Source organism: Hyperoodon ampullatus (genome assembly GCF_949752795.1).
Source record: "Hyperoodon ampullatus genome assembly, chromosome: 15".
Lineage (NCBI taxonomy): Eukaryota > Metazoa > Chordata > Mammalia > Artiodactyla > Ziphiidae > Hyperoodon > Hyperoodon ampullatus.
In genome coordinates, this window is record NC_136928.1 from 86,748,891 (window position 1) to 86,771,448 (window position 22,558).

General features: G+C 56.1%; 1 protein-coding gene across 2 annotated transcripts in view; it reads left to right on the plus strand.

Moving 5' to 3' along the window:
* Positions 1 to 16,946, plus strand: part of EIPR1 (EARP complex and GARP complex interacting protein 1) — an 88,964-nt gene extending 72,018 nt beyond the window's left edge. For both annotated transcript variants that reach the window (XM_079721244.1, XM_079721243.1), the window contains 4 exons: positions 10,176 to 10,312; positions 12,759 to 12,926; positions 14,097 to 14,249; positions 16,386 to 16,946. In XM_079721244.1, coding sequence (XP_079577370.1) covers positions 10,176 to 10,312; positions 12,759 to 12,926; positions 14,097 to 14,249; positions 16,386 to 16,560 — 633 coding nt within the window. In that variant the 3' untranslated portion in view covers positions 16,561 to 16,946. The remainder of the gene's footprint in view (positions 1 to 10,175; positions 10,313 to 12,758; positions 12,927 to 14,096; positions 14,250 to 16,385) is intronic.
* The last annotated feature ends 5,612 nt before the right edge of the window (positions 16,947 to 22,558 follow it).

The following is a 22,558-nucleotide window of genomic DNA, read 5'->3' on the forward strand; positions in this document are numbered from 1 at the left end:
TGTAAAGCTAGTTAGTGGAAACCATGTTCAAACTCTCCGAAAACTGGTTTTCTTTCTGTCTTTCTTTTTTTCATTTTTATTGGAGTACAGTTGATTTACAATGTTGTGTTAGTTTCAGGTGTGCAGCAAATGAATCAGCTATACATATATCTACTCTTAAAAATTTTTTTTAGATTCTTCTCCCATATAGGCCATTACAGAGTACTGAGTAGAGTTCCCTGTGCTACACAGTAGGTACTTATTAGTTATCTTTTTTTCTTTTTTTTTTTATTGGGGTATAGTTGCTTTACAATGTTGTGTTGGTGTCTGCCGTACAACGAAGTGAATCAGCTCTATGTGTACATATATCTCCTCCCTCTTGGACCTCCCTCCCTCCCATCCCGCCCATGTAGGTCATCACAGAGCACTGAGCTGAGCTCCCTGTGCTATACAGCAGGTTCCCACTAGCTGTCTGTTTTACACATGGTCGTGTATATATGTCAATCCTAATCTCCCAATTTGTCCCACCCTCCCATTCCCCACTCCGTGTCCACATGTCTGTTTTCTACGTCTGTGTCTCTGTTCCTGCCCTGCAGATAGGTGCATCTGTACCATTTTTCTAGATTCCACATACATGCATTAATATGTGATATTAGTTTTTCTCTTTCTGACTTACTTCACTCTGTATGACAGCCTCTAGGTCCATCCACATCTCTACAGATGACCCAATTTCGTTCCTTTTTATAGTTGAGTAATATTCCATTGTATATATGTACCACATCTTCTTTATCCATTCATCCGTTGATGGACACTTAGGTTGTTTCCGTGTCCTGGCTATTGTAAATAGTGCTGCAATGAACATTGGGGTACATGTGTCTTTTTTTTTTTTTTTTTGTGGTACATGAGCCTCTCACTGCTGTGGCCTCTCCCGTCGCAGAGCACAGGCTCCGGACACGCAGGCTCAGCGGCCATGGCTCAAGGGCCCAGCCGCTCTGTGGCATGTGGGATCCTCCTGGACCGGGGCACGAACCCATGTCCCCTGCATCGGCAGGCGGACTCTCAACCACTGTGCCACCAGGGAAGCCCCACATGTGTCTTTTTGAATTATGGTTTTCTCATGGTATATGCCCAGTAGTGGGATTGCTGGGTCATATGGTAGTTCTATTCTTAGTTTTCTTTTTTCTTAGTTTTTTAAGGAACCTCCATACTGTTCTCCATAGTGGCTGTATCAATTTACATTCCCACTAACAGTACAAGAGGGTTCCCTTTCTCCACACCCTCTCCAGCATTTACTGTTTGTAGATTTTTTTTTTTTTTTTTTTTTTTTTTTTTTTTTTTTTTTTTGCGGTACGCGGGCCTCTCACTGCCGTGGCCTCTCCCGTTGCGGAGCACAGGCTCCGGATGCGCAGGCTCAGTGGCCATGGCTCACGGGCCCAGCCGCTCCGCGGCATGTGGGATCCTCCCAGACCGGGGCACGAACCCATGTCCCCTGCATCGGCAGGCGGATTCTCAACCACTGCGCCACCAGGGAAGCCCCTGTTTGTAGATTTTTTGATGATGGCCATTCTGACCGGTGTGAGGTGATACCTCATTGTAGTTCTGATTTGCATTTCTCTAATGATTACTGATGTTGGGCATCTCTTGATGTGCCTCTTGGCTATCTGTATGTCTTTTTTGGAGAAATGTCTATTTAGGTTTTCTGTCCATTTTTGGATTGGGTTGTTTGTTTTTTTGATATTGAGCTGCATGAGCTGTTTGTATATTTTGGAGATTAATCCCTTGTTAGTTGCTTCATTTGCAAATATTTTCTACCATTCTGAGGGTTGTCTTTTCGTCTCATTTATGGTTTTCTTTGCTGTGCAAAAGCTCTTAAGTTTCATTAGGTCCCATTTGTTTATTTTTGTTTTTATTTTCATTATTCTAGGAGGTGGGTCAAAAAAGATCTTGCTGTGATTTATGTCAAAGAGTGTTCTTCCTATGTTTTTCTCTAGGAGTTTTATACTGTCTGGCCTTACATTTAGGTCTTTAATCCATTTTGAGTTTATTTTTGTGTATGGTGTTAGGGAGTGTTCTAATTTCATTCTTTTACATGTAGCTGTCCAGTTTTCCCAGCACCACTTATTGAAGAGACTATCTTTTCTCCATTGTATATTCTTGCCTCCTTTGTCATAGATTAGGTGACCATAGGTGCTTGGGTTTATCTCTGGGTTTTCTATCCTGTATCATTGATCTATATTTCTGTTTTTGTGCCAGTACCGTGCTGTCTTGATTACTGTAGCTTTGTAGTATAGTCTGAAGTCAGGGAGCCTGATTCCTCTATAGCTCTATGTTTCTTTCTCAAGATTGCTTTGGCTCTTCGGGGTCTTTTGTGTTTCCATACAGATTTGGTATATAGTAGCATGTATTTGTCAGTCCCAGTCTCCCAATTTATCCCTCCGCTGCTTTATCCCCTGATAATCATAAGTTTGTTTTCTACATCCGTGACTCTACTTGTGTTTTGTAAATAAGTTCATTTGTACCCCTTTTTTTTTAGATTCCACATATAAGTGATATCATATATTATTTGTCTTTCTGTGTCTGACTTACTTCTCAGTATAACAATCTCTAGGTCCATCCATGTTGCTGCAAATGGCATTATTTTGTTCTTTTTTATGGCTGAGTAATATACCATTGTGTATGTATATATACCACAACTTCTTTATCCATTTCTCTGTTCATGGACAGAAAACTGGTTTTCTTGTGCGACTCGTAAAAAGGTATTCCAAAATATTTTGAGTGGTGTCTGCATTGTTACCATAATAATACCTTTAGAGCCACAGCTCTCAGATAGCAGTCATTTTAATTTATGTTTTAGGATATTTGTTTAAAAAAAAAGAAGCCATGATCTCTAAGAAAACATGGATTTAGTAACATATCTTAATATCATAGCTTAATAGCTGCATATGCCTTTTGGTTTTGTAAATATTGGAGACAATGAGTAGTTTTTAATCTTCCAGGTGGATCTTGGAAAGAATCATTAGATGCAGAGTGGGCTGAACGGAGGTATTTAGCTAGGAAGTGTCTCCTGAGCTTGCAAAAGACTTCTTTCTGTAAGAAAGAGTAAATGTACATTTAGAAACTAAGAGTGTGTGAGAAAAAGCAGCTGCTGAGCTGGGAGGGCTGACGTGCTTGTCACTGACATTGGGGTTGAATGCCTGCCATGGCCACACAGCCTGGGGTGTGACAAATATGGAGATATTGTCTCTGTTTTTTTGTAGTTTGCCACCAGTTACAGGGGCTGTAGGTGCAGGTGAGCCTTTAATTCAAATGTTCAGGTTTTCCTGGAATAGTTTGGGGCAGGCGTGGGCCAGTGGCTAAGGGGACGTGGGGGACTGGGGACACGTGGACACGGGAGAAACACTGACAGTTGAGTCAAGTCCCACTCACAGTGTGACCTTGGGCGAGTTGCTTGGCCTTCCAAGCCCCAGCGTCCACATCTGTAGAGTGGGGCAGTTTAACAGTAACATTATGTGAGGACAACATCCCCCGTGGTGCCTGGTGCACCGCGAGCGGTCTGTACAGGCCTGACGGAGGGATGCATGCACGCGTGGACAGATCGAGCGGCTAGAGTACGTGGTCTCCACAAGTGGATCACAACTGAGCGTCGGGTCGCCCAGTAGGATCCTAGTACAAAGGCAGGAGGTACAGGGCGGAGAAATCGAGGAGCGGAAGAGCAGTCTGCGTTTACTTGGCAATTAGGTTACTTTCCCCGAAGTCGGCAGGTGCTAATCCCAGTTCAGACAGGAAGGAGCAGTGAGCTCTGGTTGGCGCGGAGTTCCTGGTGCTCTGAACTTCATTGTCCTTCCCTCTTCCTCCCTCCCCAAAGAGTGAGCCACAGTGAGGTCTGTCTCTCCAGCACATCACTAGTGTATCGCTGGTGTGACAGAAATACTTGTTACATTCTCGTCCATCTTGGCCAAAAACTTTAAATCTGCCCCCACAACCTTTCCTGTTTTGAGTCTGGAGCCGAGGTCAAGCACATTTATGGGTGTCGGACACACGTTTTTCTCCACAAGGAGAGGTTGGGTTTTGGTGCAGCAAAGGGGAAAAGCCCTTTTAGTTCTGTTGTTGTTACAAATAAAGTCCTGTTGGAAATGAACTAAAAATAAATTGAAAATGACCTCAAGTTCCTCACCCGTGCTGGCACCTGCTGCCTCGTGTGCATTTTCTAAACACAGGAGGACTCTGGTTTCCAGGAGGCTGCCCTCAAAACCTTCCCGTGTCAGCTCTGTGGAGCCGGGAACGCTTCCTCTGGGCTGGCAGAGTCCTTGACTGGGCGTGGGAGCCGCCAGCCCTGTTGGGTCTGGGTCCGGTGTGGGCCACGCGCAGGGGAGGGGGCCCGCCTGCCCTGACCCTGGCAGCAGGGGCGGGGGCGGCAGCACCCTTTCTTCCACGTCCTGAGGGTAGCGATGGGCCTGGGGGAGTCCTGCCGAGCCCCATACCCAGCACGACCCTGGACCCACCCTGTGCGCCAGAAGACAGGGCACCCCGCCCCTGCTGCCCAGTCCCTGAAGGCGGGGCACAGCTCCAGGCAGTGTCTGGGCTCTTTAGGAATGTCATCTCATGGAATCCTCATAGCCTTGGGGGGCAGATTCTTTAATATCCCCGTCTTACAAGTGAGACACAGGAGAGAGAGCCAGGCCTCAGAGGGACGAAGTAACTCGTCAGGTTACTCCCTAGGCAGCAGAGCGGGGACCCAGCTCAGGGGTCCTGCTCAAAGCTGGGGCTGCCGTTCCCACAGCTGGAGGCATCCCTGGCGTCGTCTCAGATGGGCATCGTGGGTGTGTCGGTTAGAACGCATTTGGCTGCAGGACATAAGAAGTGACTTAGATAGAGAGGAGGTTTAATCATCTGCTGTAACAAGAAACATGGAAACAAAGCCCCTCTGGGGTTGGTTAATTCAGTGTCTCAACAGCAGAGGACCCAGATGCTCTGCATGTTTCTGCTCTGCCATGTCCACGTGTCACTGCTGTCCCCCGTCGTGACCTCAAGGTGACTGCAGCGGTTCCAGGCATCACATCCAGATTCCCACCACATCCATGAGGAGAAAGCAGATTTCCTTCCCGTGTCTCCCTTGGTTTGAAAGGAAAGCCTTTCCTGGAAGTCCCTCTGTCCCCTTTCCAGGCACGACCGTGTGTCCAGGCCTAAACCTGTCTTTGGCAAGGGGGACAAGCCCGTCAGCCCTGGCTCAGGGCCGTCTCAGTCCCCGGGGGCTCTGCGGGGTCTGACGAGAAGAGGGGCTCTGGTGGTGGCGGCGTCTGCTGTGTGACAAGCTGCTGTCTCCCGGCAGCTTGGGCCAGGGCACGCGGTGGACTTGCCTGCGTGGACACTTTATGTCTCTTACGCTCGAAAAGCTGCAGCCCTGCTGTTGCTTCGCCGAGACTCTCCTTCCAGAGGGGGTGTGGTGGCGCTCGCTGTCCCCTCTGGTCCTGCGTCACCCTCAGTGCTGATGAGCACGTTCTCGGTCCCGCGTCCTCTAGGCCCGCCCCCTCCCCAGGTCTGGTCCTCTGTCGGCGCCGTGGGGCTTGTTGGCGGGGCTGCAGCTTTGGTCTTTGGAACCTCATGCCTCCCTTGAGCCGCTCCTGAAGGCTCCAGTCACAGCATTTTGTTCATGGAAGGTGCCTTCCTTGCTCTTGTCCTGCACTAGTTACTCCTTCAGAGAGGATTTGGGGAGCCTTTAATCATTCCCTCTGGACTGGGAAGCACTGAATATTTCTCTTTAATTCTGGGAAGCAGAGTGCTGTGTGCTTCGCACTCTCTGGAGTTCTTGCTGAGTTCTGTCTCTGTGTCACCAGGAAACCAGAAAAAGTGATTGATTAACCTTACGACTTGCACCATGCTGCCCTGAGTAGCAACTTAAAAACTGATGGTGAGATCTCTTCCAGGTTTTCATTAAAATCTACCTTGCAGACGTCTTGGCACCTGTGGGCATGGCGTTTCGTCGCCCTGGTGTTTCCTGCACTAGAGTGTCCAGTGGAGCTGGAACTGGAGCTGGTCCTGTTCTGCACTGCGGCTGTGTGGCCCAGGGCGAGACACCTCCTCTCTCTGTGAAGTAAGGGGCGGGACAGGGGCTGTCTCTAGGCTGTTGAGTTCACTCGGAGTCTCCCCTGCCTCAGGTTAACACTTTATCAGTTATCTGTGCTTCCTAACAAATGACCACCCAGTTAGCGCTTCCCGCTGCCCAGCACGGCCATCACGTGGTTCCTGGGGGGACAGTCAAGAGTCTGCAACCTCAAGTCTCTCGTGAGGCCACAGGCCAGGTGTCAGTGGGGCTGGCGTCTCATCCGAGGGCTCTACCGGGAGGACCTGGTCCCGAGCTCACGGACGCGTTTGTGGCAGGATGCAGTTGGACCCAGGGCCTGGGTTCCTCGCGGGCTGTTCCTCAGTGTGGGTTTTGGAAGCAGACAGTGCTTGTTAAGTTTTGCTGATTTAACTTCTGCTGGAGCCCTGATGGAGTCAGAGTAGAGCAAGTGCAGAGAGCTTTGCTGGCAGCGTTGCTTGTTAGGATTCGACCTGGGTGCTTCGCGCACTGTTACGGATCTTCCCCGCTTGGCACACTTCATGGTGCTTCTCACGCCAGCCTCTTCAAGAATTCACTCTGCTGAGTTTATAGTGCCTGTCTTCTGATGATAGGGCCTTATGTGTTTATGCTTCTGAAGAGTTTGATAATGAATCCACGTGTTTAATAGAAAATTAATTAGAACATTGAATGTTGATTAGTTAGAAAATATACTGAACCCTTTTTAATTTAAGTATAGCTGGTTTACACTGTAGTGATTCACAATTTTTAAAGGTTATCCTCCATTTATAGTTATTATAACATATTGGCTATGTCCCCTGTGTTGTACACTACATCCTTGTGGCTTAATGCTATACACAGCAGTCTGTACCTCTTGGTCCCCTCCCCCTACCTTGTCGCTCCCCTTCCCTCTCCCCACTGGGAACCCTAGTCTGTTCTCTATACCCGTGAGTCTGCTTCTTTGTTGTTATAGTCACTAGTTTGCTGTAGTTTTTAGATTCCACATATAAGTGATATCATGCGGTATTTGTCTTTCTCTGTCTGCATGATACCCCCCAAGCCCATCCATGTTGCTGCAAAAGGCAGAATTTCTCTCTTTTATGGCTGAGTTGTATACCCAACCGTTTTATGTACCTGATTGTTGATCTTACTTAACTAGTCTTCAGAAAACTGAAATGGCACCTGTACATGTTTCTTTTGGCTGGTTTTTTTTTCCCTAAAGGAGAGGCCATAAAACTGTTTCTTGGTTGGTGCTGTCAACGTGGATGTTAAACGTCCAGCCACAGCTGGAAAAGCCGAAGCCCAGTGTGGAAAAGCTCACCCTGTGTGTCTGATGCTCGTGTTTTAGGCCCGTTTCAGGGTATGGGGCTCTGTGCCGCCGTCCCTCTTCGGGAGGCTGTGTGTCACTGCTGCGGGCAGGCCGAGATGCCCTCTGCCCACACCGGCTCTCACTGGCCGTCCCTTGTGGCTGGGAGTCCAGGTCCTGCATCGTGAGGCTCCTGCCACCATCCCTTTCTCCTCCGTGGCTTTGCGGTGGCCACACCGTGTGGTCCCCTCTGCGTCCTGCCTGGGGACCGGGCCTCCTCCCCGTGACCTGTCCACGCTCTGTGCCCCCCACGTGCCCCTGAAGGCGACGGCACCCCTGCTCCTGGGCTGATTTGCCTCCGCTGCTCAGATGACGAGAGAAGGAGAAGCCGTGGCCCCTGATGCAGGGGAAAAGGGGAGGGAGCACTGCCAGTCATCAGAGGAGCAGCCCCTCCGCCGCCCCCGGCCCCTTGGCCCTTGCTGACCCCTCCCAGCGGGCTCCCCACCCGGCTGAGCCGGTCAGCGTCCTCCAGGAGATTGGGGGTGAGTCTAAGGGTCAGTGGGGTCCCCCGTGGGGCCCGCTCGTGGGGTGTCGGGCACGGACGCTTCGTGGGTGGCCATGAGGGTGCTGGCCTGGAGGGGAGGCATTGGGACGGCCCTGGGTTTGGGTCCCCGACGTGGCCCCCTCCGCCAAGTTAGCTCAGGCCCGGTTCTGCCCAGGTGGCCTGAGCCGCGGCCTGGGCAGCGGGTGTTGCCAGGTCCCGTGGGAGCGCCCAGGCCCCGCTGGCCGGCGGCCCCCTTTCTGTCCCTCAGCCGCTCTGTCCTTCCTGACGTCTCGCCCGGCCTCTGGCTCTTCTCGCCCCGCGGCACTGCCCTCGGCCAGGCTCAGTTCTGCGCCCACCACCGGGCATGCTCCACGGGTGGGGCGCTGCTGGGTGCGTCGGAGCCTGGCCACCGGGAGCTTCCGGGGTGTGTCCCCCCGGCGGGAGGCTGAGCTGCCGGCCCCGGAGCTGCTCTTCTCCACCCTCGGCCGCTCTCCCTGCCCCTTCTCCCCACTCCAGGCACCCCGGGGCCTGTCTCGGGTGATGGCTGCTCCCCGGAGCCTCCCTGGCAGCTTGAATGTGAGCCCTGGGAGTGCCCACAGTGCGGGCACTTCCTCCTTGAGGTGCGGGTGGGCACCCCTGTTTCATTCCGTCGCCGCCGTGCCTGGTGGGGTCCCCCCGACACTAACACAACAAACGTCTCGCCCAGACCAGACTAACCCTTTAACTTTTGTGGAGAGGAGATTATTAAGTGGTGCTCGGTCTGTAATGGCAGAACAGGTATTTTAACTGGGGTCTTATAAAACAAGAGCCCCCGCTTTTCCAGGGGGACGGGCTCTCTCCTCCGCCGCCTCGTTGGGCTGTGGGCAGGGGATGGGGCAGGGGAGGGCAGGGCTGGGGCCCAGGAGCCAGGCGGACACCCAGCAGGGCTCCCCGTGAACCCGGGATGGCACAGAAGCCGCCTGCGCGTCTCCTTAGAGATGTGACGTGTCCCTCCCGTCCCCCACCCCGCGCTCACGGGCACAGACACCCGTCCTCCTTCCTCCCGTCAGCTCTAGCGCTTCAGTCCCCGGGAGGGGGGCGTGTGTGCCCGCGAGGACTTCAGCGGCCGAGATGGGCGGGCACGAGGCCCATCATCCATGTGATTTGCTGAATCAGTGAGGCAGGAAAGTGGGTTTTTGGGAGAAGGATTTTTCTGGGGCAGGTCGAGACACAAAACTGTCCAGAAGAGAGAGAGGCGAGCTGCCACTGCTGGCTGGCCAGCGTGTCCTGGCTGGGCGACCTCTGCTGCAGTGGGCGCTAGAGTAAGTGGGGCCCTCACTCGGAAGTCGTTTTTAAAGACGTGCCCGCCGTCAGGCTTCCTAACTGGGCCACGCTCTCTGGAGAGGAAACCGGGTGTTTTCCCCCGGTTTCTGGCCGATCCCCTCACACTCACCGCCCATTCCGTGCGCCCGCCCCAGCCGGGGCCAAGTCTGGGGCCCGATGACACCCTCGGGCCTCTGTCCAGTGCTGCCGCGGCCGTGCCCGGGTCCCTTTCAGGGTGTCCGCAGGGCGAGGCTGGTGTTCAGGGTAAAGTGAAGTGAATCACGGAGGGTTGGGTGACCCGAGGACCACAGACGAGCCCGGAGCCCTCCTGCCTTCAGATGCCACCGCGTGATAGGCCTTTGTGCATAAGATCGCAGGTGGCCAAGTGGGAGGGCCGGTGGGGCAGCGGGGTCGGGGGCGGAGGGGGCCCTTCTCCCAGGCTCGCACCAGGGCCCGGCCTCAACTGCGCTGGTGGTCTCGAGGGTCTCTGCTGTCCGTTACCTGTTGGGGTTTAGTTAACCCCCAAGTAACGGACGCCGAGATCCTCGCGGCAGGGAGGGGACGGCCCGCGTCTGAGCACACGTCTGGGTGGGTCGCAGCCATTTGTCCTTCTCCACCTGGGCTCGGCCGTGCAGACCGGCGGGCCTCGGCCTTGTTTTTGGAGGAAGCCAGATGTTGGAGCTGCTGCGTGTTGTCTTCAGATTCGAGCAGATTCTCCCTAATCCCACACTGGCAGGTCCTGTCTAATAGAGGCTCTGTTAACGTGCCTTCTATTTTTTGCTGCGTTCAGTTTTATATATTTTTTTTCCAAATAAGGTTCAAACATTCTTACCTTCTAAGGGAAGGAAACAAAGACAGAGCTTCCTAATTATTTTCAGTAATTGTCTTCAACGATAGCCTGTACAAGATATCCTCTTAAATGCTCTGAAAAGAGTTCAAATTCCTTGTCTTTTCTTCTTCCTTTGAAAACATCACCCAATGTGCAGCTGGCCAGCTCGGCGTCCCTGGAAGGGAAGGGACAGCTGAGGCTCACGACGGGGCGGTGGAGCCCGCATCACAACTGCACCCAGGTGGCCACGGCGAACGACACGGCCGTCCGAGGGTGGGACACGCGGACCATGAGGTCAGTGACGGCCCGGGCCCGGGACACGCCCCGAAGGCCCCTCCCCTCTCTGCCCCCCGACGTCCATCCACCAGGGCTCGTGTGCTGAGGCCACGTGGCTTGTCTGTGTTGGCCTCGGTTTTGTGGGAAGTCGTACGCCTCGTCCTCTTTCTCCGCCCCATCTTGAGTGCGCCCGTGCTGGGGGTCCGCGCCCCGCCCCGGTGGTCTTGTTCCTGTGGGTGCCCTTCGGCGGCAGCGGAGGTCTCCGGTGGAGATCGAGGTCGGGCTTTTGTAGCAGCTCAGGCCTGAGGTGGTGACCGCAGACTCTCGGTCTCCATGGTCGGCGACCACAAGGTGAGGGCTGCCGTCCCCTGGTTAAGTGTGTGGAGCTCGGCCATCTCTGCACCTTCGAGATGCACACCCATGGGGTGACCGTAGTTTGTCCTTTAAGCACTAGCACAGCTAGTGCTTCTAATGGGACACAGGAGAGCCGCTTTTCTGTGCCAGGTGTGGCGTTGACGGTGAAGGAGTGGTGGTGTGCACACTGTTGTCATGGCAACAGGGCCCTGCAGTCTTTTTTAAGATACAGTTTATCCCCTCAGCACACCGTAATTTATCACTAAGCTGCAAAGAAGGATGTCGTGAAATAGCTCGTGTTGCCTTCGAGGGCAGGGGCCCAGCTTTAAATCTAGGTCCACGGCCCCTCTGAAAGCGCAGGGGGTAATCAGTATTCGACGTGTGTGTGTGTGTGTGTTTGTGTGTGTGTCTGTGCCGTGTGTGGGGGGGTTTGTTGGGTTTCCTGTCAGAAGCTGAAAGCTGTGGGCTTGGATGTCGGGACTGGAATCCATTCCTCCAGGGCCTGTGGCTATCTTTTCCCGTTTTCATTGTTCTTTGAAGGATGTGAAGATTTCGGTATCTAGACGAGAACCTTGAAGACTGACATTACAGACCCCAAAGCCAGGGGGCAGGAGGGGCCCTGGGAGGCAGTGCCCTGCTGCCCCCTTGCCTGCTGTCCCTGGGGGGGACGGGCAGCAGGCGACCCGGGGGCTCTTCTCCTTGGCGTCGTGTCTCTTTTGCAAACAGCCTGGGTGTTGGTGCTTTCAGTGCTGCTTCTGGAACGTATTGTGCTTTTGTATTCAGATCGCCGCCCCCAGAGCCCCAGGAAAGCCTGAGTCGATACTCTGCCTGTGTGACTCCCCCCAGGTCCCTAGGACCTCACCGGGCTTAATTTTATTCATTTCCCTGTTTCACTCGGAAGATCTTAAGGTTCAGGTATCTTATTTTAGTAAAAAATATTCGGCTATTGGGAAGGTTCAGGATGTAAAAACCGGTTCAAGATTTAAAAGTGGTTTTTGGGGCCAGAAAACCCAACATGGAAGAAAAGATGAAAAGGACTGAGGTCATCTGGCGTGAGATGGGACTGTGGAGGCCTTGGTGCCGGGCGAGGGAGCTGGTTACGGGAGCAGTCCCAATGGGAGCCGTGCAGAGCACGAGGTCCAGTGTTTGCAGGAGAGGTGAAGTCACAGCCGAGGGAGGGAGTGGAGAGGGCAGAGTGGACGGGGTGTCTCGCGGGGCCGACTGTGGGCCTGGCGGGGGCCCCTGTCCATCCTGCTGGGACACAAGCTCTTCGTCTGAAGCCACTGTCCTGCCTCAGGTGACCTGCACCTCTGGTTTGCGTTTGTGATATCAGAGGGGGCCGCTGTAGGAGGTGGAATGTTCTGATTCCACACCCTGCAAGGAGCAGCCAGGAGGTGGATGGCGGGGCTTCAGTTAGGTCTGTTGCGTACATGTGTGCCTGCACCTCTGTGCACACTGGTGCACCCATGTGTGGGTGTGTACATGTGCATGTGTGGGCACAGGTACCCATGCGTGTGCATGTGTGCATGGCTGGTGTGTGCATGCTTGTGCATTGTGTACACACGTGCAAGCACACACATGTACGGGCACGCGTGAGCTCTGAACAGCGGTGTGGCCGATTCGGCCCCCGCGCCCGCCCCTGCCCAGTGTCGGCACCCGGGTCGTGTGCGAGGATGAGGCACAGGCCCAGCCGTGACGAGCACTGTTTCCTTCGGTGTTTGTATAGCTTTCCCAGCCTTTCCTGCCTGTTCTCTGTCTCCATCTCCCGACACCAACAGCGCTGTATTCCACTTCCCAGCCCCTCCCTTTTCCTTCTCCCGTCTCACTGCGTCCTTCCAGACGTCCGTCAGCCTTTCTGTCCGGAGTCTGTCTCTGCTTCTCCGTGGCAGTCTCATCCCTCCGGATCGCTCTCATCCTCAAGATTCCGGGTCACACCTTTGAGTGCCGCCAACCAGCCACCCTTCTGCAGGGTCGCAGGCGTGGCCTGCGCACAGGAGCGCCCCGCCTGGATCCTGCGCTGGATGGGGTCCGGGAGAAGGTGCAGGGGGCAGTCACTGGCTTCCCCCGTCCCACCTCTTACCTGTGCCCACCCCCCTCCGCCCCTGCACAGCCAAATCTACTGCATTGAGAGCGCACACGGCCAGCTGGTGCGGGACCTGGACTTCAACCCCAACAAGCAGTACTACCTGGCCAGCTGCGGGGACGACTGCAGGGTGAAGTTCTGGGACACCCGCAACGTCACCGAGCCCGTCAAGACGCTGGAGGAGCACTCCCACTGGTGCGTTCGCGGGCCGCTTGGGGGAGGGGCTTAGGCAATTTATTTTGCTAATTACTTCACCGTTTGGAAAGGCACAAACCAGCTTAGTTTGTGCTGCTGTGAATCATTCAATCAACCCCGTTTTATTTTTCCTAAAGAAGCACTAATTCCAAATCTGAATGTTTGTGATTCGTAAACATAGGAAAAGAAGAAAAACACTAGATTCTGTTTTCTCTTGAAATAGTGCCGGTTCAGATAGGCAAAAATGAACGTGCACAGATGTACACGTGGCATTGTGCACAGTGCAGGGAGGCTGGGAACTGCCCAGTGCCTGGCAGCAGGGGATTGGTTAAATCTGTCCAGTGGCGTCATTACAGCGGGGAGTGAGGGCTGGCTGTGTGCAGGGACACGCAGAGCGCCCAAGACTGGCCATTCTCCCTGAGACGTTGTTTTTATGTATATACCATGTGCTGGCTACTTTTTGCTAAGTGAAAGAGATCAAGTCATAGAAAATCGTGCATAGTATGAGCCAGTTTTTATTCAAATAAAGCATGTTGTGTGTACATGCTTGTGTGTATGCGTGTGTGTGCGCTTGTGTGTTTGTCTCCATGTGTGTGCTTGTGTATGTGTGCATGTTCGTGTGTACTGGTGTGTGTATGTAGGCTTCTTTGTGCATGCGTATGGGTGTGTATGCTTGTGTGTGCACTTGTGTGCATGTGCACATCTGTGTGTGTGTGTATTTACCACCTGAATGCTGGAGTATGGTTTGGACAGGTTCAGTGAGTGGCCGTAATTCCTGCGGTCTGGGGAGGAGCTCCGTCCCCTGGTCCCGAGCGGCAGTCCGGTTCTCCGCTGTCCCCTGGGTCTGCCGGCGGGCTGCCCAGCTCACAAGCTCCTGGGCCTAGTGACCCGGCCAGAGAGCAGCCATTGGGAGGCTGCCCTGGGGTGCGACCTATGTCACAGGTTCTCTCTAGTCCGTATTTTGCTTCTTGGGCAGCCTTTGCCTTTAGAATTCTGGAAAGCCTGTGTGGCTCCGGAGCAGTAAACCTCCCCGCTGGGGTCCGTGCTGCCATTTGGTCTCTGTTAGTCGGGATCCAGAAGGTTCCAGAGCCGTGCCACGTGCCTGCTCCTGCTGGGAGCCACCCAGCGACAGACAAGCAGGTGGGACCCGGCCTCCCTGTCCTCCCACAGGGTGTGGGGCGTCCGCTACAACCACTCGCATGACCAGCTCATCCTCACGGGCAGCAGCGACAGCAGGGTCATCCTTTCCAACATGGTGTCCATCTCCTCTGAGCCCTTCGGCCACCTGGTGGACGACGACGACCTGAGCGAGCAGGAGGAGAGGTGAGCGCTCCGGTGTGGCGGCCCTCGGTGTGTGGGCGTGGCTGTGGGCGTGGCTCGGTGTGTGGGCGTGGCTCGGTGTGCAGTGTGGCTCGGTCCCTGCGGCTGGTGTCCGGTGTGTCTGCCTGCAGGCGAGGGGCTGCGGGCCATGGAGTCCGGTAGGGCAGCCGCGCCGTCCGCTGTGGCCTCTGAAACGCGTGTCTGTCCACGTTCTTACTGAGCATCACACGTAAGGCTGTGAGGATCGTGGCCCGTCTGCAGCCCTGGTTAGTGAGAAGCGACGTCCGCCGGCCCTCGTGACACCCTGTGGGAGAGGCAGTGGCGGGCGTCCCTCCTGGCCGTGCCGTCCTGGATCGGGTCGTGGACTGGCCACCCTCGCTGGCAGGTGTCAAGGCGGGGACCTCGGGCCCAGACCCGGCCCGGCCCCCCCGCACGGCTTCCCCGGAGATGCTGGTCGCCGTGCGGGAAACCTCGCTGCCTGTTCCCGCAGCCTCACCGTCTCGGCTGAGTATTCTCCAAACTCTTTCCAATCCTGATTGCTCTGCTCAGGGGCTCTCTCTTCACAGTGGGGTCGCACCCCGAGACTTGTGGGGTCCTGGGGTTCGGGGCTCACACAGGGCGGCCTGGTCCAGGGCAGCGGCGGCGGGGTGAGCCCGTGTCCTTTGTCAGCAACGTGGGTGTAAAGGAGACACGTCTTGTTCCTGGAGTAGATGCACCTTCGTGTGCGGCGGCTGCTTCCTGTTGTGATTCAGACGCTACCGTGGAGTCGAGTCTCCCGCCTCCAGGGGAGGAGGTTCTGGAATAAAACCCTGTCGAGCTCAGTGGTCTGAGCCCTGAAATACGAGAGGGTTTGTCGTTCTGTGGGAGACTCTTCACACTGTTCTGCTGTCTGATTTCTTCCTCTGCTCACCTGAGATGAGCCTAAAATTCCTGTGGGAGAAGCTGGCTGGTGGCAGTCTACCGATTGTCTCTCTTGAGACAAACACAATCATTTTTCTATTCAAACTCAGTATTTAGATACAGTTGCAGCAGCTTCAGTCCGGCGACCTGCCACGTGCAGGGCTTGGGTGTTTTCTGTTGTCCTCTCTTCTCATGGCCAAGCAGGCATCCGAGCCCCGTCTGTACCGGGGACAGAGTTGGTGGCCCCTTTGTTGGCCCCGTGTGTTAATCCAGGGGTCCTGCCTGCACGCGGCCAGCTTCAGAGAAGCGCAGTAGGAAGGAAGGCGCGTGTGGCGGGCAGGCGTGCCGGGCAGCGGCACTGGCGCGAGGTGCCTCCGCGGTGTCCCGCAGTCCTGCTCCTGGGGTTGGTCCCATGTCTTAGTGAGTTCAGGAGAATGGGAGTCCCCTGAGGACTTGTATGTGGCGTTTGTACCTGGGCACTCGGCCACCGCAGGTTGGCTTCCTGGGAGGGTCGGGCCGTGGGATGCGTGAGGGTCCGAGCCAGGGGGCACATGGGGCGGGCTGTCTCCTGGGAAGAGTCCCAGATTGCTGAGAGCTCCTCAGGTAGAGAGAGTCACGAAATGGGGAGAAAAGTGCTGAGGAGGCCCTGCCGGGTGGAGAAGCAGCCCGGCGTGTGGCAGGCCTATGACTTCGGAGGCCCGGGCGGGCGGCCCGGCTCCGCGTGCTCCCACACAGGGCCGTGCACGTGAGCACCACCCGGGCAGGCATCCCAGGGAAGGGGCGAGCGACTCCCATGTGAATGGGGTGCCGGGAGGTGTCACAGCCCAGGCCAGGGTCTGCCGGCCTTCCAGCCCCTCACCCTCGTCCTGAGCAGGGCTCCCCACGCCCACCCCACGGGGCTGTGCCGGCTGGTCCCCAGGTCCCTCTGGCAGATGTCACAGGAGCTTTGGCCGTTGTCCACTTAGCCCCATGAACGTTCCCCAGCCCCCGTCCCCGGAGCCCGAGCACGTCCTGCTGCAGAGCCGCGGAGGGAGGTGTTAGGCAGTAGGGGGCCCCCCACGAGCCCCGAGGGCCCACAGCTGGGGACGGGATGGCTCTGGGCTCCTGCAGGGGCGCCCCCGTTGGCCCCCTTGGCTCCTGGGGACCGCCCGATCGCTCAGGTGAGAAGACCAGGCCCACTGCCACCGCCGGGCAGGGCGCCCGCCTCACTCACGCACGCGTGTCTCTGGTGCCTTGTAGGAGCCAGGAGCCTCCCCAGGACAGCGTCATCGCCACCTACGAGGAGCACGAGGACAGCGTGTACGCCGTGGACTGGTCCTCGGCCGACCCCTGGCTCTTTGCCTCCCTGAGCTATGACGGGAGGCTGGTCATCAACAGGGTGCCCCGGGCGCTGAAGTACCACATACTGCTCTGACCCGCCAGGCCGTCTTTGGGCAGGTTCCCAGCCACGGGCAGCCGTGTGGCGGGTGTTGGCTTTCCAGGTGGAGCCCCGTCTGGGAGAACCAGCATCACTCTCCCCTGATGCGAGCACCTGTGAATAATGACAAAGCGTCTGCCAGCCGACCACTGACACCTGAAGTCTCCCCTTGATGGAAGCAGAAGCACCGTCCCCAGACCGAGCTGGGGCTCTGCGGGCTGGCCTCTGCCTGGTCACTGCCCACTTCCTCTTCTCGCTTTTAAGGGTGTCGGGAGTCTCACTGTAATCTGCTTCCATAATGTTGACTCATCTTTCTCTCAAGATTAAAAAAGAAATAAAAGGAGCAGGGCCACGCTGCACGGGCTCCAGCTCTTTCTTCAGGAGCTCTGCCCCCGGTACGGCCCCATCACCTGGTCTCTGTTCATTTGCTGCGTGCTGGTCCAGACAGAAAGGCAGATGGGCCTCCCATGCTTCGTCCTGGGCTTGACCTGCCTGTGCTCGGGCCTGGCCTGGGGGAGCCCTGGCGCTGTCAGTGACCAGGGGTCTCCTGCCGGCCTTGGGCGCCGTCCCCGGGCATGGTGCCCCACTGGGTCCTGCTCCTTTGCTCCGATGGCATCCTCATCGCCTGGAGGTCACGCGCGTGTTCCCGGGTCGCCCAGCACGCTTACCCGTTGAAACCCCACATTGTCAGGTGATCCTAAAACTCTGAGCATGGGACTCTTGCCTATTCCTCCTCCCGTGGGTCCAGGGGTCTGTTCTGGGCGTGGCCTCACCTGCCCAGGTGTCGTGTCTGTACCGAGATGGCTGTCAGGCGTACTCCTTTTTTCACAACAGGCTTCAGCCTAAGAATGGACTCGTTCTAAATGCTGAAGCCATCTGTCGTCCCCGGAGTGTCTGTGTGGTGGTTTCTAGCTGCGCTGTGAGCCTGGAGAGGCACATCTGGGTTTTGTTTCTTCTTTTCAGGGGTCAGAGTTCGTGGGCAGAGTGGGGACCGTGGGTGAACGGAGGGCAGACGGGGCTGTGGTGGAGGGGCCGGCAGGGGCTGGTGGTGTTTAAGGCCCTTCGGCATTTCTGCTTCCAGGGAAGACCTGCATTTGTGAGGAGTGCAAAACAGCTCTAGTGAAAGTCCTCAACAAACAGGTGTTTGTTGAGCGCCTCCTGTGTGCCAGGCGCCGTGCTAGATGCTCCAGCCCCGCAGCGACCGAGGCAAAGCTCTGGGCTCACGTGGGGTCTGCAGTCCTGCTGGAAGCCCTGTCAGCTGCTGTAAATCTTTGTGTATGGGTGTTTGTGTAAACAAAAGTTTTCATTTTCCAGGGCAGGCGTTGGCAAACTATAGCCTGAAGTCATGGGGGCCAAATCCCTGCCACCACATGTTTTTGTCAATAAAGTTTTATTGGCACGCAGCACTGCCCTTCCTCAAGTGCTTCGGCACACGTGCAGCAGTGGCCAGGCAACCTCAGCGCCTAAAATCTTTTCCGTCCGACCCTTTACAAAAAAGTTTGCAGCCCCTGCCTCAGGGTCAGCGCTGACGAGTGTGAGCACTGGGTTCTATGGGAGGAAACTGCTGCACTGCTTCCTGAGGGGCCGCGGTGTTTTTCGTTCCGAGGGGCAGACGGGTGCTCGGCTTTCTCAGCCGCCCACGGGCACGGGGTGCTGTCACTTGTGCTTCCCTGCAATGATGCGGAACGGCTTTCCGTGCACTTAACTCACCTTCTACCCGCGTGCCCTCTTTGGTGGAGCCCGTTTTTAAAGTTACATCCATTGTTAATTATTGTGTTTAAGTCCAATACATTTAGAACATTCTTTATATATTTTGGATAAAAGTCCCTGGCCAGCTGTGTAATTTGCAAATATTTTCTCCCAGTTTTTATCTTCTCTTTTCATCCTTTTAACAGCGTCTCTGCAGAGCAAAAGTTTTGAGTTTCGTTGAAGTCCCATTTACCCAACTTTTTCTTTTTTTATAGATTGAAATATTGGAATCAAATCCAACGTTAGGAAGGTTTTCTCCAATGTTTCTTTTAAAAGTTGTAGTTTCACAGTTTATATTTGGAGCTATGATCTATTTTGAGTCTTTTAAATAAGGTGTGAGGTTTTGGTTGTGGGTTTTTTTTTTTTTCTTATAGATATCCAAGTATTCCAGCACCATTTGTTAAAGACTGTAGTTCCTGCATTGAATTGCTTTTGCTCCTTTGTCAAAAGTCAGTTGGCCCTATTTGTGCAGGGCTATTTCTGGACCGTCCTGTTCTGCTCAGCTGTGTGTCTGTCTATCACTGAGGAGTTCCTGAACAACTTTATGGGGTGCTTTCATGAGCTCCTCCCTCTCTTGAGGTCTTTCTGGTGCTTTCCTTTTTACACACCAGACAGTGGCTTTGTTCCCCCTGTTCTGATGCACCGTCTCCACGCCGGAGCCGCCCGGCCAGCGGTGGGAGAACAGAGAGAGGGAGCAGGGCCCCTCCCGGGACACAGCCTCCGGGCAGTAGGCGAGGAGGCGTTCCTCCCCCAGTCCGAGGCTTCTGCAGACTGTCCCACTGCCGCCAGGGAGGCTGGGATGCCAGAGGACAAGCCTCTGTTTTCCTAAAATGACAGGAGAGAGCTGTTCATAAGTCCTGTCCGCGTGTGGCTGCGTTTTCGGAGAGCCTCCTCCATCTTATCAGGGACCGGAACTCCCTGCAACATAACTGAATGTGTCCCTGTGGAGACGCAGGCGCAGAGCAGCGAGGGAGCCAGCCTGGGGTGCAGGCGTGCCGGTGACGCCGGCTGCGCTGGTGCAGAGATGCCGGCGCGTGGTTGCTTACTGGATGGATTGGCACATGGAGCCGTCGAATGTACTGGCAGATTAGAGTAGGTGTGAGGCCGAGAGAGGAACCCGGGAGGGCCCAGGGGGTTGATCTGAGCGACTGGGACGGTGGCCGAGACAGGAAGGAGGCTGGGGGGTGGGGCGGGAAGATGAGCAGCCGGGTTTGGGCTGTTGAGTTTGAGATGCCTGTGAAGTGGTCACGTGGCCCAGCCAACCAGGTGCCTGGAGACTTGAGACGGGTGGGATAGGGTCCAGGCCGGGCGAGCGGAGGTGGGAGTCTGTGTTCCGGGTGCAGACGGGCGTGCGGAGCTCTGGGCCAACGGCGTCCCTGGAGAGAAGACCAGAGGCCGAGCCCCAGTGTGAGGTCGGGCACAGGGGATCCAGCCAAGGGGAGGGAAGAGGCCGCCGGGAGCTGGGAGGGCCCGGCGTGTGGGGTGTTCTGGAAGCTGGGGAGCCCGTCTGCTCTGTCAGTGCCGCTGCGGGGCATCAGGTGGGCTGAGAGCCCATTGGCCTGGCAGCATGGGGGTCACTGGGGAACCTGACACAGCAGCTGTCACGGGAAGCAGGCGGAGGGGCTTCAAGAGAGAATGGGGAGGAATAAGCCGGCAGACGTGTCGGCACCTCCGAACGGTCCCGCAGCAGGCAGGGGCCAGCAGGGCTGCTGTCCGCTTCGAGAAGGGGGACAGCTACGTGTTTAAACGCTGGCCGTTTGCAGGACGAGAGGGGAGAGTGATCGGACTGCGGGAAGCGGTGGCACCAGGGGACCAAGCCCCAGACCCAGGGCTGCTCTTCTCACGCCCACGGCCGTCACATCATCCAGTGGGTCCCCTGTGAGTCGGTGCAGATAACAGTCCTGTTGTGAAATGTGCACACTTTCAAATACGTGACACGGTCCACCTTGCTGACGTCTTTGTGAGGTAAGCGGAGCCGTCTCTGGGTGCAGGGATTCAGCCGGGAGTGGACGGGCCTGACGGTCCTCTGCTGGGGTCGGGCAGCCCTGGGCCCTGGCCGCCTCCCCGTCCACATGGGCCCCGTGGGCTCCCCTCCTTCACCGCGTGCAGCCTGATGGCCTTCGGGACCAGACGGAAGGGTGTGGTGGATGTGACGATGCAGAGAGAATGTTCGCTTTTTTTTTTTAATGTACACATTTGGATTTATTTATCAAATAAATTTAATTTTTTTGTTTTGTCTTTTTGCTATACAAAAAATTTATTGCATTTAGTCAAATGTGTCTTATCCTTTTTAAATTTTATTGGAGTATAATTGATTTACAATGTTGTGTTTCAGGTGTACATCAAAGTGATTCGATTATACATATACATGTTATCTATTCTTTTTCAGATTCTTTTCTTATATAGGTTGTCCCAGAATGTTGAGCAGAGTTCCCTGTGCTGTAAAGTAGGTCCTTGTTGGTTATCTATCTTATATTTACAAAACAGAAACAGACTTACAGATGTCGAAAACAAACTTGTGATTACCAAAGGGGAAACGTGGGGTGGGGGTGACAAGTCAGGAGCTTGGGATGAACGTGCATGTTTTATTCCCAGCACCCACGCGGTTCCCAGATTGTTTTCCAAGCTAGGCCTCTGGGCCTCCTTCCATGGAGCGGGCAGGAGGGCAGGGCTGGAGGGCAGTCTTGTTCATTCTTTGTTACGTTTGAGCCTCCTTGCAGATGAGCCGGGCTTGTGATGTGGACCTCTGCCTGGGGTTGGGGAGGAGGTGCCTGGTCCCCCTGCCCGGCTGTGCAGCACCATTACCTGCCGCCTGCGGGCTGTCACTGCAGGGTCGGCGCTTGGCGCGGTTGATGTCACCCTGAGAGGTCGTGCTCCCTGTCACCTGTCCGACTGCACGAAGCAGGGGCAAGATTAGTGATCCGTTTCCCCCGGACACCTACCAAGCCAGGCCCTGGCTGCACGGAGACCCCAGGGCTGTGCCAGGGGTCAGAACAGTGCACTTCTGGACCTAAACTTTTCCACCAGCCCTTTGTGGCGTGTGTTGCCTGGGACCTAGCTGCTCTTGGAGGGCTGGGGGCCTGGGGCCGGGGAAGGGGAGGGGGTGTCACGTGAATGAGGGCAGAGTCCATCCTCCTGCTTGGCGGGGAGCTGCGGCAGCCCAGCCGGGGCCATGGGCGCGCCGAGGGCAGGCCCCAGTCTGTGACACATGGCAAGAGCCGTGTCGTCTGGAGGCGGAAAAGCTGGGGTGGGGGAGTAGGACTGCCTTTAAATGCTTGGTGCGCTCCTGGGGGGCTGCCACCGAGTGTCAGGACAGCCCTAAGGCGGACTCTAGCAGAGCAGCTTTCACTGCAACAGAAGAAGCGACTTCCGAGCGGAGGTTCGGGGTCCTCTCCTGTCCTCCCCCCACCCCGGGCCTCCTCCTTGCCTCTGCGGCCGGAGGGGCAAACACACGGCCCAGAAAACGATGTGAAGATTCCAGGAGAGGGGGGAAGAGAATCCAAAGGACCAAAATAAAGGAAAAAACAAGAAAAACAAGGAAAACAAAAGAATGACGAGAACGTGGGCAGAGACCAGATCAAGGCACGTGGACCGGGGTGGGCCAACGGGCAGCGGGCTCGGTCTGGACGTGTGTCCGCCAGGGGGCTGAGGGGACACGTGGACTGCCAGGCGCTGGGCCCTGGGGTGGGGCTGAGGAGAGCAGGGCCAGGTGGGCCTTCCGCCTGTGCCCCCTGCAGGGCCGCCCGCTCCCTGTCCTTCTGTCGTGAGGCCTCTTGCTCCTGGGTTCCCTCTGGCCCCACCGCAGGCTCATCCCCCCGGAGCCCCGGTAGCTGCGCAAGGTCGTCGCTGACCCTGCACCCAGCCCCACGCCTCCTAAAACACGATGCCATCAGGTCGTGAGCCGCCCAGCAGCCCTGCTGGGCTCCCTCCAGCGGGTGAGGAGGAGTGAGCACGGCGCCCCGTGGGCCCGTGTCTGGAGCAGCCTTCGGGCTCCAGCCTCTGCTGTCTCCCTGCGGACGGCCGCCCGCCCTCCACCCCACTGGCTGCACCGACTCCCCGAGAGGCCAGGTCCAGCCCCGCATTGGGCAGCATCCTGTGTGCTCAGCGCAGACTCTGAGGGTCCCTCCGGGGTCTGCTGGGCTCCGCACGGCCGGCCCCGCCTCCTCCGCCCCGGCCCCGCCTCCGTGCCCTGGCTGCCTCCGCCGGTCCTTCTGCAGTCCAGGCCCAGCGCAGGCTCCCGCACCCC